General features: G+C 46.4%; 1 protein-coding gene and 1 pseudogene across 1 annotated transcript; one reads left to right on the forward strand and one right to left on the reverse strand.

The window, feature by feature from the left end:
- The first annotated feature begins 1,238 nt into the window (after positions 1–1,238).
- Positions 1,239–2,479, forward strand: LOC128779602 (four and a half LIM domains protein 1 pseudogene; annotated as a pseudogene).
- A 1,811-nt stretch (positions 2,480–4,290) lies between these two features.
- Positions 4,291–10,491, reverse strand: LOC128779601 (cytochrome P450 2A13). The gene is made up of 9 exons (XM_053914729.2): positions 10,266–10,491; positions 9,818–9,980; positions 8,888–9,037; positions 8,548–8,708; positions 7,853–8,029; positions 6,728–6,869; positions 6,107–6,294; positions 5,474–5,615; positions 4,291–4,929 (listed from the first exon to the last, which is right to left on the reverse strand). Exons 1-9 carry the CDS (start codon positions 10,443–10,445, stop codon positions 4,748–4,750), a joined length of 1,485 nt encoding a protein of 494 aa, XP_053770704.1. The 5' UTR covers positions 10,446–10,491; the 3' UTR covers positions 4,291–4,747.
- Positions 10,492–20,588: the final 10,097 nt, after the last annotated feature.

Raw genomic sequence — 20,588 nt, forward strand, 5'->3', positions numbered from 1 at the left:
CTTCCTGCTATGCAAGCTGCCTTTACTCATAGTCCTTCAGTAATACTCCCTGACAGCCCTGGCTGGGTGGCTGGACTGAGTAGAGTGAAGTCCTATACACCAAAAGGCTTCAAGTTGACTCCCATCAGTGCATCTACCTAGGTTGAGAGTTCGAGCCCCCAGGCACATATGGACCTGTGGGAGACAACCAATTAATGTTTCTCTCTCTCTCTCTGTCAAATCAATAAACATACCCTTGGGTGAGGATTAATAATAATGGTAATAACAGTAATAATAATAATAACACTCTCTGTCAACTCTGCCACTGAGGTGCAATATCTGGAACTGTTCCATTTTGCCTATGACTTTCTTCCAAGTGTGCCCTCCCCCCAATTTCTCCTTTGTCTATTCTTCTCCAGTCCAGCATTGCTGAAACTAGGGGACCTGCTCAGTGGTGTCTTCTCACCCACGCTGATGTGCCCATGGGAGGAGGCTCCTCTCCTGCTCCACCAAAATCTCCAGCATCTTAAGTCTGCCTTCAGTTCCCCTATCTCTGCTTCCAGCCCCAGGTCAACTCTCCAGGTCTGTGATTGATAAAGAAGCCACTTTCCCAATGCCATGAACTGTTTGCATGTCAGCCCAAGTGTCTCTGAGTCCCCAGGGTTGTAATGGAGAAGGCTCGGGGCAATATGAGTGTTCTCTTCTGCATGGAGCTCCTTGTGCCCAGAAATGGAGGAGGAGAGAGGACCACCATTCATCCCAGCATGAGGACAGGTAGAAAGTGGACTCAGGAAAGGATTTGGAGGAGGTGGGGTAATTTCTTTGTTCTTTCTTCTGCAGGAATCCAGGTATATCAGTCTTAATAAGGTGGGTCTGGGATTCTCAGGTTCTAGAATGCAATGATTCTAACCCCTTCTAAACCTTTCATGGGTTAACAAGGGACTCTCAGAGTGGAGAGGCCCTTGGTAGACAGGAGCTCTCATTTCGATCCACCCAAACTCCTCTCCCTCACCTGTCACTAGCTTAGAGGAGACAGGACTCCTTGGAGAAGTGCTTGATTCCAGACTGGGGCAGGAAAAATGGAAGGTGATACAGGAACATATTGCAGTGCCAGAAAGTAAAGTGGTCAGAGTCTGCTGCCAACACTACCGCTGCCGCTGGCCCCAGGCAGTCTCGGTGCAGATGGAGGCCCCCTGCCAGGACAGCTGCACTGCCAAGCATCCTCAGGCGGCATATTGGAAGTCCTAGAATATTATATCCAATCCCTGCCAAATACATCCCACTGTGCACACATCTAGTGTGAGATCCCCCCTGGGGCTGGGTGAGCACCATGGCTGAGAAACTCGCCTGCCACCACCACAGGGACCCCCGGCAGGGGAAGAAGTGCTTGCAGAAGGATGCCCACCACTGTTGCTGAAGTGCTCGGACACATTCTGTGCCAGCACCTGCATGGAACATGGCAAGCCCACTGGTGCCCACTCCAAGGAGATGCATTATAACAACGGCTAGTGGCATGACACCTGCTACCACTGTGACAGGGGCCTGCACCCCTTGGCCAAAGTGACCTTTGTGTCCAAGGACAACAAAAGCCTGTGCAACAAGTGCACCATGCAAGAGGACTCCCCCAAGTCCAAGGGCTGCTTCAAGCCCCTTGTAGCAGCAGATTAGAGGCAGGGTCTAAGGGGACCATCTGGCACAAAGACTCCTTCACCAGCAGCAAGTGCAAGCCAGTCGTTGAGACTGGGAGCTTCTTCCCTAAAGGGGGGACTTCTATTGCATGACTTGCCATGAGGCCAAATTTGCCAAGCATTGCGTGAAATGCAACATGGCCATCACACCTGGAAGAGTCACTTACGAGGGTGAACGCTGGCATGCCGAGTGCTTTGTGTGTGTTACCTGCTCTAAGAAGCTGGCTGGGCAGTGTTTCACCACTGCGGAGGACCAGTATTACTGTGTGGATGTCTACATGGACCTTGTTTCCAAGAAGTGTGCTGGATGCAAGAACCCCATCACTGGGTTTGGTAAAGGCTCCAGTGTGGTGGCCCATGAAGGTCAATCCTGGCACTACTACTGCTTCCAGTGCAAAAGAAAAAAAATAAAAAAGCCCCATGAATCTGGCCAACAAGTGCTTTGTTTTCCATCAGGTGCAAGTGTGTTGCCGACTGTGCCAGAAAGCGGGAAAGTGACAGGAGCTCCTATCCTGTAAAATGGAATTAAGTCTCGTTCTCTGTGTCGTCACCCACTGCCCTACACCACCCATAGGGAAAGAGCACTTTTACCCTTTCAAAGTTGTTCCTTCTCTCTTTTCTCAAATAAGGGAATTATTACTCAATAAGGGAATACATTCATCGTAGTATAATTTAGCCAAATGCACGCTGCCTGGTGTGGCTCAGTGGATTGAGTGCTGCCCTGTGAACCAAAAGGTCGCTGGTTGGATTCTCAGGCCAGGTCCCCACAGGGCATGTGGGACAGTCAACTACACGTTGACCTTTCTCTCCCTCTCTTTCTCCCTCCCTTCCTCTCTCTCTAAAAATAAATAAATCTTTAGAAAAATGAAGTGTAGGAAAACACAACTCTGCAGCAAAGTTAACCTTTCAATGGCTGCAGTTAAAAATATCACTCTTAGAAATATTGACTTTTCTGCATGTTCATCATACAGCAGAAAAGAACTGACCATTTGGCTGCTTAGTGATGTAAGCAAGAAGCCTAACATAAAGCTCCCACTGAGATGCCCTTTGTGACTCAGCTGGGACCCACCGTGTCACAAGAGTTGCAGGGGCTACTCCAACTGGCTTCTCCAACCTGCGGCTCACCCTGTGTTCTGTGACCAGAAGAACTTACTGAAATGCATGGTTTAACTTCCTCATCAAAACTTTCCTTCTGTTCCTTTGTGCTTTTGATCAACTAACAGGAATTTCTAGAAAATTAACCTTTGAACATAGTTGTGATTGTAAACTCACCTTTTACCTGTACTAATGTTGGAGTTCCCCGTGTGCCGTATTTTCTGAACGCTCCCACTTTCAAGCATGAAACACGCAGGTGATTTGGAAAGTGTAGACAGGTCTGAGAGAATGAGCCTGATTCAGAGGAACATCATCACATTGAGTATTTCTGGAAGGTAACGAAACTAACCCAGCTTTTGTTTCTGTCTTTCAAATAATGATATTTTGTTTTGCCCTGGTGAGTGTGGCTCAGTGGATTGAAGCCAACCTTTGACCAAAAGTTTGCAGGTTCAATTCCCAGTCACAGGCACAGGCTTGGGTTGTGGACCAATTCCCCAGTGGGGGGCATTCCAGAGGTAACCGATCAGTGTTTCTCTCTCACATCAGTGTGTCTCTCTCTTTTCTCTTCCCTTCCCCTCTCTCTAAAAACTAATAAATACAATGCAATAATTTAAAGCAAACAAACAAGAATAATAACATTCTGTTTTCCAGCTTCTGGTAAAGATGGACAGGTAGGGAAACATGGCTCTCCTCATCACACAACCACAGCAAAAGTTCAGCTAAACTACAGAACAACTATCACTCACAACCATCAGAAAACGTGAGCTGTATGGAAGTCTGACAACTAAGAAATTAAAGAAACAACCTTCATACAGATGGATAGGAAGGGCGGAAGGGCAGAGACAGGGAGATATGGAATGGGGCTGGTCCCATTCCCATATGTGGTGGATATAAATTGGGGTGACATCTCAGGAGTGAGGCATCCCAGTCCCACACCAGACCAGCCAGCCCAGGGTTCCAGTGCCAGGAGCTAAGTCCACATAACTTCTGGCTGTAAAAACCGGTGGGGCTTGGGTCAGTGAGGTATTCAGGCTTCTCCTGTGGGAGGGCCGCAGACACGGACTTACTCAGACTCACTCCTTCCAGGCTCCACCATGGGGACAGCACCTTGAAGGGCACCAGTGATATATGAGGCAGAACTGAAGTGTCTGGCAACAGGACAAGAACTGGGGGAGAGTTTCTTCCCAGACAGAACTGCAGACAGCAGCCATGTTCCTTTTCCGAGCCCTCCTCCACACAGAGCCACTAGCAGGAGCCCAATATCTTAGACTCCATCACCTGGCTCACACGGTGAGCCTTCTCTGACAACTCTGCCCTGGCATATAAAATGTGCACGAATGAGCAAGAGCATAGGCGAATGTGTGGAAGCAGGTTGGCTGCCTGCCAGGACTCTGGGAAAATCCTTGGACAGAGCCGTTTATGTCCTATAATACTACACTAAGTTGTTGTTTCTTACTCGAGGAAGAGGTGCCTTTTAAGAACCTACCCAAAGTTCAATAGGCTAAGGGTAGCCATCCCTGCGCAGATCTGAGTTCAAGGAACTGCTGAGCATTTATTGTGTTCTGTCAGATCTCAGAGAGAGCCTTGCTGAGCATCAGCTGTATCTCTCATAACATGGGCATACACACAGTTGCCGTTTCATAGGTTTGTGACTATCAAGGGCAGCGAGTGTGTCATGATTTGAGCATAGAGCTGACACAGAGTACATGTCAATAGATACTAGCTGTTATTATTGTCATTTATAGTACTGCGTAAAGTTTCCCTTCCTTTCATCCCAGCTCTGAAAGCTCTCTCTCCAGCAAGGTGAACAGACAGCCCATCAGTTTTTTCTTCCTCTCCTATCCACCTTGCACCTTCCTTTCCTCCAGCCCATTGCCTAGCATTCTTAACCCCGCCCCTACTTCTAGCCCCACCCAGGCCACACCCCTCCCCAGTTTGCTCTCCCACTAGCCCTGTACATTTGTAGGGGAAGTGGCAGGTCTAGCTCAGCGGGGCAGGAAGCTCATGGTGTAGTTAGGAGGGATGGTGGCAAAGCCCACATGTTTGGGGGACACATTGATGTCCTGGGGTGGCTGCGGGGACTTGAAGTGGAAGTTCTGCATGATGGTGCTGAGGAAGAGAAAGAGCTCCATTCTAGCCAGGCCTTCTCCAAAACAGTACCGCTTTCCTGAAAAGACAGGGTGGGAGGAGGTGAGGCCCACTCTCTTGGCCACCTCTCTCCTCTCCCCATCCAGGCTGCATCCTCCCGGGGAGGAGGGGACTGAATGTCAAGGCCTGAGAGACTTTCAGAGAAGTCCCATAACCTCCCTTAACCTCAAGTTTCCCTTGTACATGGCATGGGGATGAGTCAAATCAGGATGTAGCAATAGGAATTTACATGACCCTTCCTCAGAAACACACTAATATGGCTACTGTGCTGCCATCTCCTTCTTAGGAATTTGAAGAATTTAAGTCACCTTGGAGAAGCCTCTGAGTCACTCTGGGCCTTGACTTTTCTCATGTCTGAAATGGGTACAATCATCCCTTTCTTTCTGCCTGGGCTTAGGTAGTTGGTAGTTATGAGGTTTGCAGTTGGTTGGCTGCAGGGTAGATCATAAGAAAGACTTCCAAGCTGGAGAAAGATACTAGGCTGCACCTCAGAGAGGGGAACTGGGATGAAGGGGCCCCTTTTGGTGTGACTGGTGGCTTGGCATCACACGGTGGTCTCTTACCTATGGAGAAGGGCACAAAAGCATCATTCTTCTTAAACTGCCCCTTCTCATCTAGGAAGTGCTGAGGGTTGAAATCAAGAGGGTTGGAGAAAAACTTGGGGTCCCTCAGCACGGAGCCCAGCATCGGAAACACTTCGGTGCCCTGGTGGGGAGGTGGGAGGGATTTTGATAAGCAGGAGGGGAAAGTGTGTGCTGATAGCTCATGGAGTTAGAGGGGGTATTTGGGTGCCTAGGTGAGGAGAATGGAGGCATGGGAGTTGGGATCTTCCTTGGGGTAGGAAGTTTGGGGGACATGGGGTCAAGTATCTCAAGGCAGAATGTTTGGGGGCCATAAGAGTCATGTCCCAGAGATAGGCAAGCCTGGGGAAGTGAGGATAATGTCTCCACGACACAAAATTTGGGGGACATGGAGTTCATATGTACCTAAGACTTAAGGGAAGAGGTCTTAGGTACAAACGGGATTCAGGTGCCTCTGAGGGGGAAAGTTGAAGGGACATGTGATTGAGGAAGTCTACAGTTGAGGGAGTCAGACAGGCAATGGGAAGCCTGTAAGGAGTGTGGGGTGGTGGTCTCAGGGAGCAGGTTTGAGGTCCCTGAGAATACATGTCCTTGAGGTTACTTGTAGAGTAATACCTTGGGGAGCAGGAAGTTCCGAAACTTGGTGTCCTTGGTGACTCTACGGGCCAGGCCCATGGGGATCATGTCTCCAAATCTTTGGATCTCGTGGATTACTGCCTCTGTGTAGGGCATCTTGGCTCGGTCTTCGAACTTGGGCTGCCGGTTCTTGCCAATCACCCGGTCAATCTCTTCATGGACCTTGGCTGGGGATAGGGGAGAATATGTTTAGGGACCTAGGGGTCTCTGGGCAGGGAAGATAATCCAAATCTATACAGCTGGATATATGACAGGCATGACTTAGTGTGTGTCACGGACACAGATCATTCAAAACAGGTTGTCCATAGACATTGTTGGCACTGGGTCCTGATAACCTGGTTGTGCCAGAATCCTGGGGGAAGCTGGGAGGAAGAAGACTTGGGGAATGGTCTGGAGGGGCCGGTAGTGGGCCCTTGGTGGGCTCAGCACACGAACTATTTACTAAGCACTTCAGATTGTTTTAGCTGAATGTCATGACCTAGTGTCTGGTTAGCAGGATGTATTTGAGGGCCCAGGGATTTGAGGGGTGAGGAGGTACAGTGGGCTCAGAGGAATTATGAGAGTCTGTGGCCTTTGCTTCCTTGCACCGTCCAGCCTTACCTGCCACATCTGGGTGCTTCATGAGCAGGAGGAAGCCATAACGCAGGGTTGTGCTGACCGTCTCGGTGCCCGCAAAGAAAAGGTTCAGTGTGGTCATTACCAGGTTCTTCAAGTAGAACTCTGTGTTGGGGTTCTTCTGTTCCTGCAGGGAGGGACAGCTTCAGGCCTAGCCAACTCACCAGTGCTCTCAGATTCCAAAGGTGGGAAGAAGGACCCTAGTTGTGTCAGGCCTTTTCCCAGGCTGCTGTCTCTGCCCCGATGCTCTTCTAACACTCTTTACCCAGCTGACTTTCTGTCCTTTAATTACCAGCTGAGTTGCCACTTTTTAATTGTAGAAATATGTAGAAAGGGATGGGTAGACACAGACAGAAAATGAGAAAGAGAGGTAGACAGATCATGATAGATTGCCTCACAGAGAGTTGAAGAGATATTTTCTGAAACACAGACAGATATTTAAGCAGCTGTACTCTATTCTTTCCCAAAAAACCTTGCAACTTATGAGGGAGAATCCACCCTTTGATCCTCTCACGTTGAACTTCAGACTCCATAAAGCCCCGTCTCCTTTCTTCACAGAATGGAGACTGACATCCAGCTAGGAGTGGGGACCCTGAGATGTCACATGGTAAAACCAGGTCACCTGTCCACACAGGTTACCTGATAACCAGGGAATGAAAGGTAAGAGCATGGTGGCCAAAAGCACCAGCCTTAGAGTCTGAGAGACCAGGGTTTGAGGTAGGTTCCACTGCTTCCTCACTGTGTGGCCTCAGGCATGGCACTTATACCCTCTGGGTCTCAGTTTCCTCATTCCTAAAATCGAGATCACATTAGAGTCTCTACAACAACTGGTGTGAGTGTTACATAGGTGAAAACCTTAAAGTTGTTAAAACAGTGCCTGTTGCATGACAGTGTTATAGATGTGATTGTGCTTATGATTTGCACACACAATTCCAGCCCATGGCTGAGGGCTCAGGGCTCAGTAGAGAGAGCAGTGATGGTTTTTTCATGGAGTTGTGGGGATTATTGTGATGTAATGGGCAAAATGAGTGGGCCTCTTTCTCTCCCACCTGCACTGTGACTTCTCTCTGCTTGGCTTTGGACCTCTCAGCACTGGCTGCTGACATGTACCTCCTGCATGCGGATGAGGAAGGAGTCAATAAAGTCCCGCGGGGAGTTGGGATCCAGCGTGCGTTGGTTCTGCTCCACCTTCTTGGCTATAAAGTCCTCCAGCCCCTGAAGCTCCTTAAATGCCTGTTGCTGTGGCCCTGGCAGGTGTTTCATCACTGAGTAGAACATCTCATAGAGCTGAGGGAGGGGCATGGAGAAGGGCAGGAAAAGGAAGGACACGTGTTGATGGACATCATCAAATGGGAGTGGGACTTGTCCTAGGGCAAGGGAGGCACTGGTTTAAAGGCACCTGTCCTGATGTTTAGGTATTTACCTGGGGTTGGATGGAGTACATATCTAAGTGTTCATGTGAATTAAGTGTGAAGTCCCTTGTCCTAGAATTTAGGTCAGTTGGGTTGGGATACATATCTAGAATTCCTTCCTCCCTCCTTTTCTTCCTTTTTTCCTTCTTCCCTTCATTGCCTTTCTGTTTTTGCAGGGGAAGTATAGCTGAGATAGCCAGGTATTGGAGAATGGGTTTGGGGCACCTCTTCTGGGTTGGGTTGTGCAAGGGAGAAGACTGGATTTGAGCGGACCCTGTCTAGAACAGGATAGGATTTGGGGCACCTGAGTCCATGTGGGAAAGCAGTTGGTTGGTTGTGGCTGGGGGGGGGGGGTGGGGGGGGTCAGCGATGAGCCAGGGTGGGACTGGTTACCTGCCCTGTAGATGTAGCTGTGAACTGGAAGCTTCCCAGCATCATGCGCAGCAGTGACAGGAACTCTTTGTCCTCATAGTCAAAGCGGTCCCCAAAGACAATGGAGCTGATGACATTGGAGACAGTTCGGCTCAGGAAGAAGGTGGGGTCTATGAAGGCGCCTGGGAGGTGGTGTGGGGTCGGTGAGTGAGAAGCGATTTGGGGGAGTGAACTTGGTGATCTGATGCCAGTCTGTGAATTCGAGGCACACCGTCCCCCAACCCAGTTCCCTTCCGAGGTGAGAAAGCGCCTGTCCATGCAGGGCGTTTTCTTCCTCTGTCCCCTGGGGTCTCCGGCTCACCGCCTGTGTCCCGAAAGGCCTGGAGGAGGAAGCCTGCCTCCTCCTGGATTCGCTCTTCGATGCCCCGCTTGCCCACTCCGAAGTCCCGCAGCGTTGTGATGGAGAAGCGCCGGAGCTGCTTGGCGCGCTCCCCATTTGCGAAAGCCACGCCTGGTGAGGGAGGGTAGGAGTCGGGAGTGGGCTTAGAGAGGGGCGGGGCCTGACAGGGGTGGGCAGAGAGAGAGAGACAGGTAGAGAATGGCAACAGAGAAATACCAAAAGAGACAGAGACCAAGTTGGAAGGAAATCAGAAGGAAAGGTGAAAGATGGTTGCCCATGGAAACAGTGCGATGCAGAGACACTGACGGGTAGAGAGAGAGCGAGAGTGGAGGGAAGTGGGAAAGTGAGATCTCCGGAGATCTGGGAGGTGGAAGTAAAAATTGAGAAGGATTCTAAAACTGAGGTGGGGAATGACGAAAAATATACACGGAGGAACAGAGAAGGTCTGGAGTCAAGAGATTATTACAAAGAAACGGAGGTATGAGGATCTTGAAACACATAATGTGAGTTTCTAGGACAGAAAAAAAGAGAGGCAGGAAGATGGAGATAGAATCATGGAGAAGCATAAAAAATGAGAAGGAGAATAGACAAGAAGGAACATGTGGATACAGGACCAGCTCTCCAAAGCAAAAACCCAGGGCTTCTAGGAGATACAGAGAAAAGAGACGTGTACTGAGAGAGCTGGGAGATGGGGCAGAGAGAAGCAGGGAGATGCAGACACACTGAGAAAGGTCGGAGGGGTCACAGGGATAAACAGTGATAGAGACAGGGATGGAGAGGAAGGGCTGTGATACAGCCCTGAGTGGCTGGGTCAGTTGGCAGAAGAACGCTGGGGAAATAGAGGCCATTAGTCTGCTTGACCACATTGCCCCCACACAGGATCCATCTCACCATAGCCTTTGGTGAGCCAGTTGAAGGTGGCCTGCTCGCCTCGCCCACTGAATTCGTCCGCCTGGTCCACCAGAGCCTCCTTCACAGCCTCGTGGCCACACAGCACCACAACACGCCGGGGGCCCAAGTGGACCGTGAACACAGGACCGTAGCGCTGGCTGATCTGATGGAGAGGGGCGGGAGCGGTGAGTGCACGCAGCCTCAAGTCTCAACTGGCTCTGTACCCAGCCCTCACAGAGTGGCATGCATTTTGCCCAAGTTCTGATAGTCAAGGGACTGGACATCCCAAGAGCTGGTCTTTCCTGGCTAGGACCCTGACACTAAACTTTCAAAACGCCCCGTTCCTAAGATTTCAGTCCACCCTTTCCAATCCCCTGCCACCAAATCCCAGCCAGACTGCAGAGGGCCCCAGCCCCACCCTACCACCCATCTCCCTGCCTCCTGACACCTTCATGAGGGAGTTGTACATCTGCTCTGTGTTCAGCTGCAGGTAGTTGCCGATGAAGGGCAATGCAGGTGGGCCAGGAGGCAGCTTTCCCCAGAGCTTCCTTTGTTGCCAGACAGACATCAAGATCATTATAGTGAGGCAGGCCAGCAAAGCCACCAGGAGCAGCCCTGAGGCCAGCATGGTGGCACTGAGAGTGACAGTGAGATGGTGATGGCTGGGATACTTTGCCTTTATACTTCCTGGGACGGAGGGGTGGATTTTGTTTCTGATTATGTAACTGTCTCATGTCACGTTCCAACTACACTCCCCGCTGTGCTCCACTGTATAGCTTGGGATGCTGCCAACCTAAGAGGAGGCAGGTCCTCCTTGGGGGAATAACAGGGCGTGGGCCCAAGACTGAATCTGTGGCTCCTTGTGTGGTGTCTTGCCATGGCTGTTGACTTGGGGGGACAATAGACAAATTGAAGAAGGGAAGATTCTGGAGTATTTGCATGTGTGATCCTCTGAGCTTGTGATTTTGGGTCTCAGAGTGAGATGGGACCCTAAAGTTGTGAAGTTTAGGTTCTGGAGAGAGAAGAATCAAAGATTTAAGGGTATTGGAATGAGAGAAAATGTGTGGCTGCAGATTTGGGTGTGTTTTGTTGAGGGATGATGTAGGTTTAAACATGTGAGGAGGAGAGAGAGAGAGAGATAGAAAGAGGGAGAGAGAGAGAAACAACTTCAGATACTGAGATCAGTACTTCTGAGAGTGGACTGCTTAACAGGAGCCTAATACGTGTATTTCTCTGCTGCTGCTGCCCATGCCTATCCTGCCACAAGATTCTGATCCCCATGGTTATAAGGAAAAACATTCATTGCACTCCTTGGGACAGTTAAGGTATTATATCAAAGTGGTAGTTTTATTTCAAACGTTCTGCCATAACATAGCATGGACAGCCAGCGAAGCAGCAGGAGTATATATGGGTCCTGGTGGGTAGTCTGTTCCTAGAAGCACAGAGCTCAGCAGCTAAATGCAGTTGCTTTGTCTCTCCCACCCCCTTAGTTTCCTAAAGAAGGACCTTTCATGAGGGGCCACCCTAGGGGTCCTTATGGCATACAGCATAGAGTGCTCCATAGACGAGGGTCAAAGTCTGTTTGGGACACCCAAGTGATTGATTGGTCACAGGCTATGGTCTTTGTCCTGAGCCCAGTGTGAGTCACAGCTTCATTCTAAGACACACAAATAGGTCCAGGCCAAGACAAATGACCCAAGCTCACATTGAGGAGGCCCCAAAGCCTATAGCCCTGTCCCTAAATGCTAATTAACTAGTAGAACTTTCACCTCAGGTCAGCCTAATGTACAACAGAAGCTCGGTAGGACTCAACAAGGCAACACAAGGCAGCTAAGCTCTGATTAACATCAGCTTACCTCCTTGGGGAGCCTGAGCCTGTATTCTAACTTAGTTAGCAAGGTTTAGATTACCTGGGCACGGATCAAAACTTCAATTGACCCAAGCACCAGTCTGGCACCTAGAATACCAAATCCCACCCTGGCAAGGATGAGAAAGACGGCAATTCCCTTCTAGGAACTTGCAACACCACATCAACCACCCGCAGTCCCTAGGGCGGCCTGTAAAAGGGTCATGATGAAATCCAGCATGTGGTTTGTTTATTCACCTCTGGGTCACTGATCTGAGCAGCAGAATCAAGGGATAGAAGCAGAACGGGGAGCTGATGAGGCAAGAGAAAAGTCAGGCCAGAGAAACAGGGTATTTGAACCATGGTGACTCAGAAAAAGCTGGATAAGCAGATCCCTCTCCACAGCACCTGGAGTGCGGACTCCCACGTGTATTCGTACATGCCCATGGAGCAGTCAGCATGCCACCAGTGTGTAGTGGAGACGTGATGGCCGAATGGGATCATCAGCCCATCCGGAAATAGGTATCAGGAGAATTTGGGAAGAGGATGAGCCAAAAGAAATAAAACAGGCAGATGCAAACAAACACAGTCTCTGAGGTGTGACTGAAAGACAGAGGAAGGGACTAAGCATGGACCAGAGACTCCCTAAGCACAGTCAAGTGGAGGAGTATGGATACAGCCACTGGGGCTACAGTCGAGGGATACGTGAAGTGAGGCCAGCCGAAGGCCGACTCTGGAACAGGGTGGGACAATTCGCAGAGATCTCCCAGAGAGAACTGGGTAAGGGATACTCATGGTGTGGGTTAAATTGTGTTCCCCAAGTGCTCACACGTGGAAGTCCTAACCTACAGTGCCTCACATGTAGACTTATTTGTTAACAGGGTCATTACAGTTGCAATTAGTTAAGACGAGGTCATACAGAATGGTGGGTCCCTAACCCAACATGTCTGATGTCCTTACGAAAAGGAGAAATTTGCAGGAAGTCACACACATACACAGATAGTGACACGTGAAGATGGAGGGAAAGATCAAGGTGATGTTTGTCAACACCAGGATTGCCAGCAAGCCACCAGAAGCTTGATCTGTGACTGGTAGCTGCCAGAACTGAGACAGCACATTTCTGTTGTTTGAGCCACTTAGTTGTACTTAGTTCCAGCAGCCCTAGCAAACTGGTACACCTAGCATGATGCCGGGGAGCAATAACTCAGTAGGAGGCCCCCAGACTTCCCTCCCTCATTGTCCCCCTGGGGCTGGTGCGAGCAGGCCTGGGAGCCACTGACGGTGGTGCTGAAAGAGGATGAAGCACCTGGGGACTGCTGTGTGTCTGACCCTTGTACTTGACTACTCATTTAATTCCGTTTGATCAGAAGCATGCTCTGCATGATTTCAGTCCTAACTTATTGAGATTTGTTTTACAAACTAGTGTATGGTCTGTCGGTGAATAAACCTAAGTCTTTTTTATGTGATTATAGTTTATGGTGTTTATGGTCTTTGCTGACCTTTTGTCTAGTTGTTTGTTCAATTACTAAAACTTGGATGTTAAAATCTCCAGCTATAATCATGGCTTGTCTATTTCTCACTTCATTTCCGTCAATTTTTTCTCATGTATTTTGAGGCAGCGTTGCTAGGCACATACACACTTATGAGTACTAAGTCTTCCTGATAACTTGCCCTTTTCACTGTTATAAAACACTCCTCTTTACACTTGGCCATACTCTTTGTTTTTATTCTGTTGACATAGCCACTCCAGTTTTCTCATGCCTATTATTTGTATGGTGGATCACTTTCCATCCATTCACTGTCAACCCTCCTGGGTCTTCATATTTGGGGAGTCTCTTGTAGACAGCATACAGCAGGGACTGCTTCTTAATACTTTCTGATTGTCTTTGACTTTTTATTGTGAGTGTTTAGGCTCTTAACTTTTAATGCAATTATTGATTCATCTGTATTTAGAGTTCCTAATTAAGTACTTATTTGTGTTTGAACCTGTTATTAATTGCTCTTCTCCCTTACTCACTTTCTCTTGGAGATTTAAAGTTTTATACCCATAAAACTTAAATGCATAAAATGACATTTTTATTTTTCAACTGCATTTTAGCTATACATCTCTTTTCTTTGTTTCTCAGTGGTTCTCTTGAGATTACAAAAACAGCTCCACTCTTTCCAACCTACTTGGAGTTAAGGTCACACCAGTTCTGGGTTCATAGAGTATTTTTTTCAGCGTGTTAAAGATGACTTTTCACTGTGTCGTGGCCTCTATGTTTTCTAATGAGAAAGACAGAGACATTCAAATCATAATGAACTCTATCATTTTTTAAATATTTATTTTTTTATTTGTTTGTTTGTTTCATTTTTAGGGAAAGGGGAAGGGAAGCGAGAAAGAGAGGGAGAGAAACATCAGTGTATGAGAGATATCTCAATCGGTTGCCTCTTGCATGCCTCCAGCCAGAGACCTGGCTTGCAACCCAGGCATGTGCCCTGACTGGGAATCAAACTGACAAACCTTTGGTTCCCAGTCCAGCACTCAGTCCACTGAGACACACCAGCCTGGGCATAAACTCTGGTTTTAATATGTCATTTTTTTTTCCTCTGGCTGCTTTCAGGATTTTTCTTTTTCTTTGGTTTTCTGAAGGTTGACCATAGGTGCCACATGTGAGTTCTTTATCTCGTTTGGTGTGTGCTAAGCTTCTGCTATCCATAAATGTGTGTCTTTCAACCAATTTGGGGAAACCTTAGGCTCTTATTTCTTCAAATATTTTTCTCTCCTGTTCCCCTTACCTGTACCTCTGAGATTTCCATTATGTTTGTTAGTGTGCTTGATGGTGTTCCACAGTTCTCTGAGGCTCTGTCCCCTTTTCTTCTTTCTTTTTTTTCTATTTTTCAGATTGGATAATCTGTATTGACCTATCTTCAAGTTCATTTATACTTCTTTCTTGCCATCATGAATCTGCTGTTGAGTCCCTCCACTACAGTTATTTCAGCCCTGACTGGTATAGCCCACTTGGTTGGGCATCGATCCACAAAGTGAATCATTGCTGGTTCAATTCCTGCTCAGGGCACATGCCTGGGTTGCGGGTTCGGTCTCTGCTTGGAACGCATACGAAAGGCAGCTGATCGATGTTTCTCTCTCACATCACTGTTTCTCTACCTCTCTCTCTCCCTCCCTTCCTCTCTTTCTAAAATAAATAAATAAATAAATAAATAAATAAATAAATAAATAATCTTCTAAAAATTTATATCAATTACTGTACTTTTCAACACTAGAATTTCCACTTGGTGTTTTTAAAATATTTTTTTATTTGTTGATGAGAGAGAGAGAGAGACCGAGAGACAGACAGACATCGATGTGCCCTGACTAGGGACTGAACCCAAACCTTGGCACCTGGCTAGGGCCTCATAATTTGTATTATCAATTTATATTGATAATGCCTATTGATATTATCTAGTTAAGGAATAATTACTATAATACTTTCCTTTCATTCTTTAAACATAAATATGTCTTTTATTTCTTTCAGTGGTTACTTCAAAGTCTTTGTCCCCTATGTCCAACCTCTGGACCCCTCAGAGACCATTTCTATTCCTGATCTGTTAGCCTTGCTATATCTCAAATTTTCCACTAATACAATATATTTAAAGTGTCTCAATGAGTTTTATGGCACCTCTAGGCCAAGAGAAATATATACGAGTTATTAAGTAGTTAGGTTCAAGCAACACAATAGTCATTTATGTTCTAACAACTTAATGGCTATTGGGGAAAAGACACATATATTAAATAAAAAATAATATTTTGAACTTCTGGACAAGATGGAGGTGTAGGTAGATATGCTTCACTTCCTTGCCCAACCAAAGGAAGGATAACCACCAATTTAAAAAGGAAAAAACAACCAGAACTGCCAGAAAATTGAACTGTATGGAAGTCCGACAACCAAAGAGTTAAAGAAGGAACATTCACCCAGACTTGTGGGAGGAGTGGAGATGCGCAGCTTGGGTGGAGAGGACACCCAGCAAGGTGGTGGGTGTGTGAGGCAGCAGCTGGCAGGACAGGAGGTCCCACATTCGTGTGTGGATAAGCTGGGAGGAACAACTGGGGAGTGAGTTGTTCCTCGCAACCCAGGGTTCCACCTGGGACAAGAAAGCTTCAAAACCTCTGGCTATAAAAATCTCTTGGGGTTGTGGTGATGGGAGAACCTGCTGGTGTCACAGGAGAGTCTGCTAGAGGGGCCCATGGAGCCCAAGAACATACACCAGCCCAACAACCTGTGAATCTGTGCCACTGCAGCACATGAAAGGGCTCAATTCACTTGTGAAAAGCAAGGGAAGTAACTGAAAGGGGGTGGTGAGCCAAGCAAGTGGCATTGTTCCCTTTCTGACCCCTCCCTCACATACAGCACCACAATGCAGAGATGTGGGTTGCCCCGCTCTGGCACATACATTGTAAGGCTCTGCCCCTTACAATGTAACAGGTGCACCAAGAAAAATAAATATGGCCCAGATGAAAGAACACATCAAAACTCTAGAAAAAAGTAAGTGACAAGGAGAGAGCCAACCTATCAGTTGCACAGTTCAAAACACTGGTAATAAGGATGCTCACAAAAATGACTGAGTATTGTCACAAATTAAAGGAAGAAGCGAAGGCTATGCAAAGTGAAATAAAGAAAATTATACAGGGCACCAACAGTGAAGGGAAGGAAACCTGGACTCAAATCAACGGTTTGGAACACAAGGAAGAAATAAACATTCGACCAGAACAGAATGAAGAAACAAGAATTCAGAATACTGAGGAGATGCTTAGGAACCTCTGGGACAACTTTAAACCTGCCAATGTCAAAGTCATAGGGGTGCCAGAAGAAGAAGAAGAGCAAGAAATTGAAAACTTATTTCAAAAATAATGAAAGAAAACGTCCCCAGTCTGGAGAAGGAGTCATTCAAGTCTAGCTCAGAGAGTCCCAAAGCAGTTGGACTCAAAGAGGGTCCCACAAAGGCATATCATAATTAAAATGGCAAATATTAAAAATAAAGACAGAATCTTAAAAGCAGCAAGAGAAAAGCAGACAGTTACCTACAAAGGAGTTCCCATAAGACTGTCAGCTGATTTTTCAAAAGAAACCTTGCAGGCAAGAAGGGGCTGCAAAGAAATATTCAAAGTCATGAAAGGCAAGGACCTCCATCCAAGATTACTCTATCCAGCAAAGCTGTCATTTAGAATGGAAGGGCAGATAAAGTGCTTCCCAGGTAAGAAAAGCTAAAGGAGTTCATCATAGCCAAGGCCTTATAATATGAAATGAATAAAGGGACTTACCTAAGAAAAAGAAGATCAAAACTATGAACAATAAATAAATAAGAAACTCACAACTACCAACCACTGAACCTACACACACAAAAAAAAACCCAAACAAAAATGAACTAAGCAAACAACTAGAAGAGGAACAGAATCATGCAATTGGAGGTCACGTGGAAGGTTATCAGTGGGGAGAGGGAAGGAGAAGAATGAGGGAAAAGCTAGAAGGAATAAGAAGCATAATTGGTAGGTACAAAATAGACAGGTTAAGAATAGTATAGAAATGGAGAAGCCAAGGAGCTTAATATGTACGACCCATGCACAGGAACTAAAGGGGGGATGGGGGGAGAATGCTGGAGGGAATGGGGAAACTGGGCAGAGGACACAAAGGGGAGAAAAATGGGGCAAACGTAATGGCATAATCAGTAAAATATAGTAAAAAATAAACTAGTAAACAAGCAGTAAAAACAAAGAAGAAGAGAATAAAAGTATGAAAATAAAATGGCAAAAAATACATATCTATCAACAATTGAATCTAAAAAGCAAAATAATCAAGTAAAACATAATGACAGATACAGAAAACATTTGATGATTTCCAGATGGGAGGGAGTTAGAGGGATGGGCAAAAATACAAATGAGTAGTTACAAAATAGACATGGGAACATAGAGTACAGCATAGGGAATACAGTAGCCAAAGAACACAGATGCATGACTCATGGATGTTGACAACAGTGTGGGGTAGCCTGAGGGAGTGGAGGGTGGTGGGTAGAGGAGAGCAAAGAGGAAAAATTGGAACAACTGAAATAGCAGAAACAATGAAATATAATTAAAGAAACAGAAATAAGGCAAGATCTGAACTCAATAACATAGTTGAAGAGGCAGCAGAATTTGTCAAACAGAACAGTGTGATATCCAGTGGACTGTGGGAAGCTTTTTGCTAGGCCTGGCATCTGAAGGATATGAACGTCCTACCACAGTGGAGTCACCTGTGAGAAGAGCAGTGGTGGTGACAAAGTGGCCTCTCAACATGACATGCCACCAGACTCTCCAGGGCGACAAGAAACAGCTAGCTGGACAATATCAAGCTCACAACTCAGTGTTTGCCATCTGAAGTGTGACCACCTAGATCTGCTGTAAAACCACCTATGTAGTATGTGTACAACAGTATTCCTGAGCAAAACATGGCTTTCATTTAAATCAGCTGTTCTGCATTGTGCGTCATAGTATAGTGCTAACAATTAAACGTTTGTATTATAGCTTCAACATTAGGGCTGACTTCTTTTAAAGCTATGTTTGCAGTAAACTGAAAAACTGCAGTGTCCTTTTGTGGAAGGATTTAGAAATAGTGGAATTATTAAAGCTATTAACCTGATTTTGCATCAATTTTCAGGTTGTTTTTCCCTGCAATTTTTACTTTGCTTATATAATAACTGTAGAAAACAATTTCAAGGAAGGCTCTTCTAAGAAAAATTACATGTTAATTTTTTAAAAGATTTTATATATTTATTTTTGGGGGGAGGGAGAAAAAAGGGGGAGAAACATCAATGTTCAAGAGACATCAATGAATCCTTTGCCTCTCTTACACGCCCAGCTGGGGACCTGGCCCGCAACCCAGGCATGTGCCCTGACTGGGAATCGAACCAGAGGCCTTTCAGTTCACAGGCCAGCACTCAATCCACTTAGCCACACCAGCCAGGGCAAAATATTACATGTTTTAAGCTCTTTTTCTTTTCTTTATTTTTTATGTCTGTAGTTGTAAAAATATATCTTCCTGTATAGAAGCTTCTAATTTTTTAATTAATTTATTTATCCTGGCAGCCTGAGCAGAAATAATTATTTGGAGGGTACATATAGTTGGGTCACTGATTCATTTTTATTAACTTTAAGTGAACCTCCTTTCTAATTCCTAAAAGTCCTATTTATTATTCTGGCTTCCTCTTCACAAAGAGGTAAAAATCACCTTAACAATGCTTAGTAGTATAATATGAATTTACTGTCTGAAGAACAGTGACTTTCTATGTAGTTACAAAATTGTAGCTTAAAGAGGACTGTTTCCTTGCAGTAAGTACTACAGCCTTCCTATTTTTGGCAGCATTATGTTGGCTGAACCCTAGGCTGTTTGACTTGATTCTCAGGGCCAACAACATACTGCCTCTGAGGCTCCTTAGCCCAGACAGCTGTATTGTTTGTTTTGTCCATAGAGCTCTAGGTTGGAATTGGGAGAAACACCAGAAGAACACATGTTGGAGACAGCAGATAGGAAAGACTTTGCAGATATTCAGACTCTCCTTTTGATAGAAAGATGACACAGTATATTTTGTGTATTATAAAAATAAAGCATTTGATGCTTTCAAGATTGGCTAAAATCTGTGTGCTCTCCTTATGGCAAGACTCCTTAAAATTGAATGTGGGTCTGATCTCCATGTTCTTTCTTTATTCTCAGAGTGCCTCAGATACAATGCTAAATAGGAAAAAAAGTAACAAAAAAGGCTTGGCCAGGTGGCGCAGTTGGCTAGAGCATCATCTTGTACACCAACGGCTGAGGGTTCAATTCCTGGTCAGGGCACATAACTGGGTTGTGGGTTCAATCCCTGGGTCAGGGTGAATAGGGGAGGCAACCGACCAATGTTTCTCTCTCACATCAATATTTGATTCATTCTCTCTCTCTCTCTCTCTCTCTCTCTCTCTCTCTTTCTCTACCCTCCCACCCCCCACTCCGTCTCCCTCCCTCCCACCCAGTCCCTCTAAAATCAGTGAACATATCCTCAGGTGAGGATCGAAAAGAACGGAAATAACAAAGAAGAGAACAACAAACACCAAAATGCTTAGAAAATTTGAAACATACTGCTGTATAATGGATGGATCAAGGAAATACCATACTGGAAATTTAAAATATTTACTTGGGAGATCTCAGCCAAGATGGAGGTGTAGGTAGATATACTTTCCCTCCTTGCACAACCAGAAGAAGGACAACAACAAATTTAAAAACAAAAAATATCCAGAACTGCCAGAAAAATCTAGTGGTATGGAAGTTGGATACCTAGGAGTGAAAGAAGAAACATTCATTTTTCCTGGCAGGAGGGGAAGTGTCGTGTAGGTGGGGCATAGAGGATACACGGCCAGGCGGCGGCTCCAAGAGCAGGCAGGTGAGGCAGCAGCTGGCAGACTGGGCAGTCCCACATTTGTGTCCATATAAACCGAGAGGAACAACTAGGGGTGAGACAGACTGCACAACCCAGGGTTCCAGCACAGTGCAATAGAGCCTCAAAACCTCTTGCTGCAAAAACCCTGTGACAATTGTGGTGGCAAGAGGACCTTTCTGCTTTATAGGAGAGTTCCTTCCAGAGACCCACAGGGTCCTAGAACATACACAAACACACCCACCTGGGAATCAGCACCAGATGGGACCAATTTGCTTGAGGGTAGTGAGGGAAGTGACTGAAAGCCCACTGAGAGACGAGCTAGCAGCATTAATCCCTTTCGGATCCCTCCCCCACATACAACACCACATACAGTGACCTGGGTTGCCCCACCCTGGTGAGCACCTGAGGCTCCACCCTGTAACAGGCACGCCCAACAAAGGAATATGCTCCAAATGAAAGAACAGATGAAAGCACCAAAAATAGAACTAAGTGATGGAGGGATAG

Source organism: Desmodus rotundus, chromosome 12 (assembly GCF_022682495.2).
Source record: "Desmodus rotundus isolate HL8 chromosome 12, HLdesRot8A.1, whole genome shotgun sequence".
Taxonomy (NCBI): domain Eukaryota; kingdom Metazoa; phylum Chordata; class Mammalia; order Chiroptera; family Phyllostomidae; genus Desmodus; species Desmodus rotundus.

Excerpts from the sequence above, each read along its gene's own strand:
- LOC128779601 (XM_053914729.2), bottom strand. The coding sequence starts at position 10,445 with ATGCTGGCCTCAGGGCTGCTCCTGGTGGCTTTGCTGGCCTGCCTCACT. Across the intron at positions 9,038-9,817 it reads CTGGCTCACCAAAGGCTATG|GCGTGGCTTTCGCAAATGGG; the intron begins GTGAGATGGATC and ends CTCCCTCACCAG. Across the intron at positions 5,616-6,106 it reads GGAACTTCCTGCTCCCCAAG|GGCACCGAAGTGTTTCCGAT; the intron begins GTATTACTCTAC and ends CCTCCCCACCAG.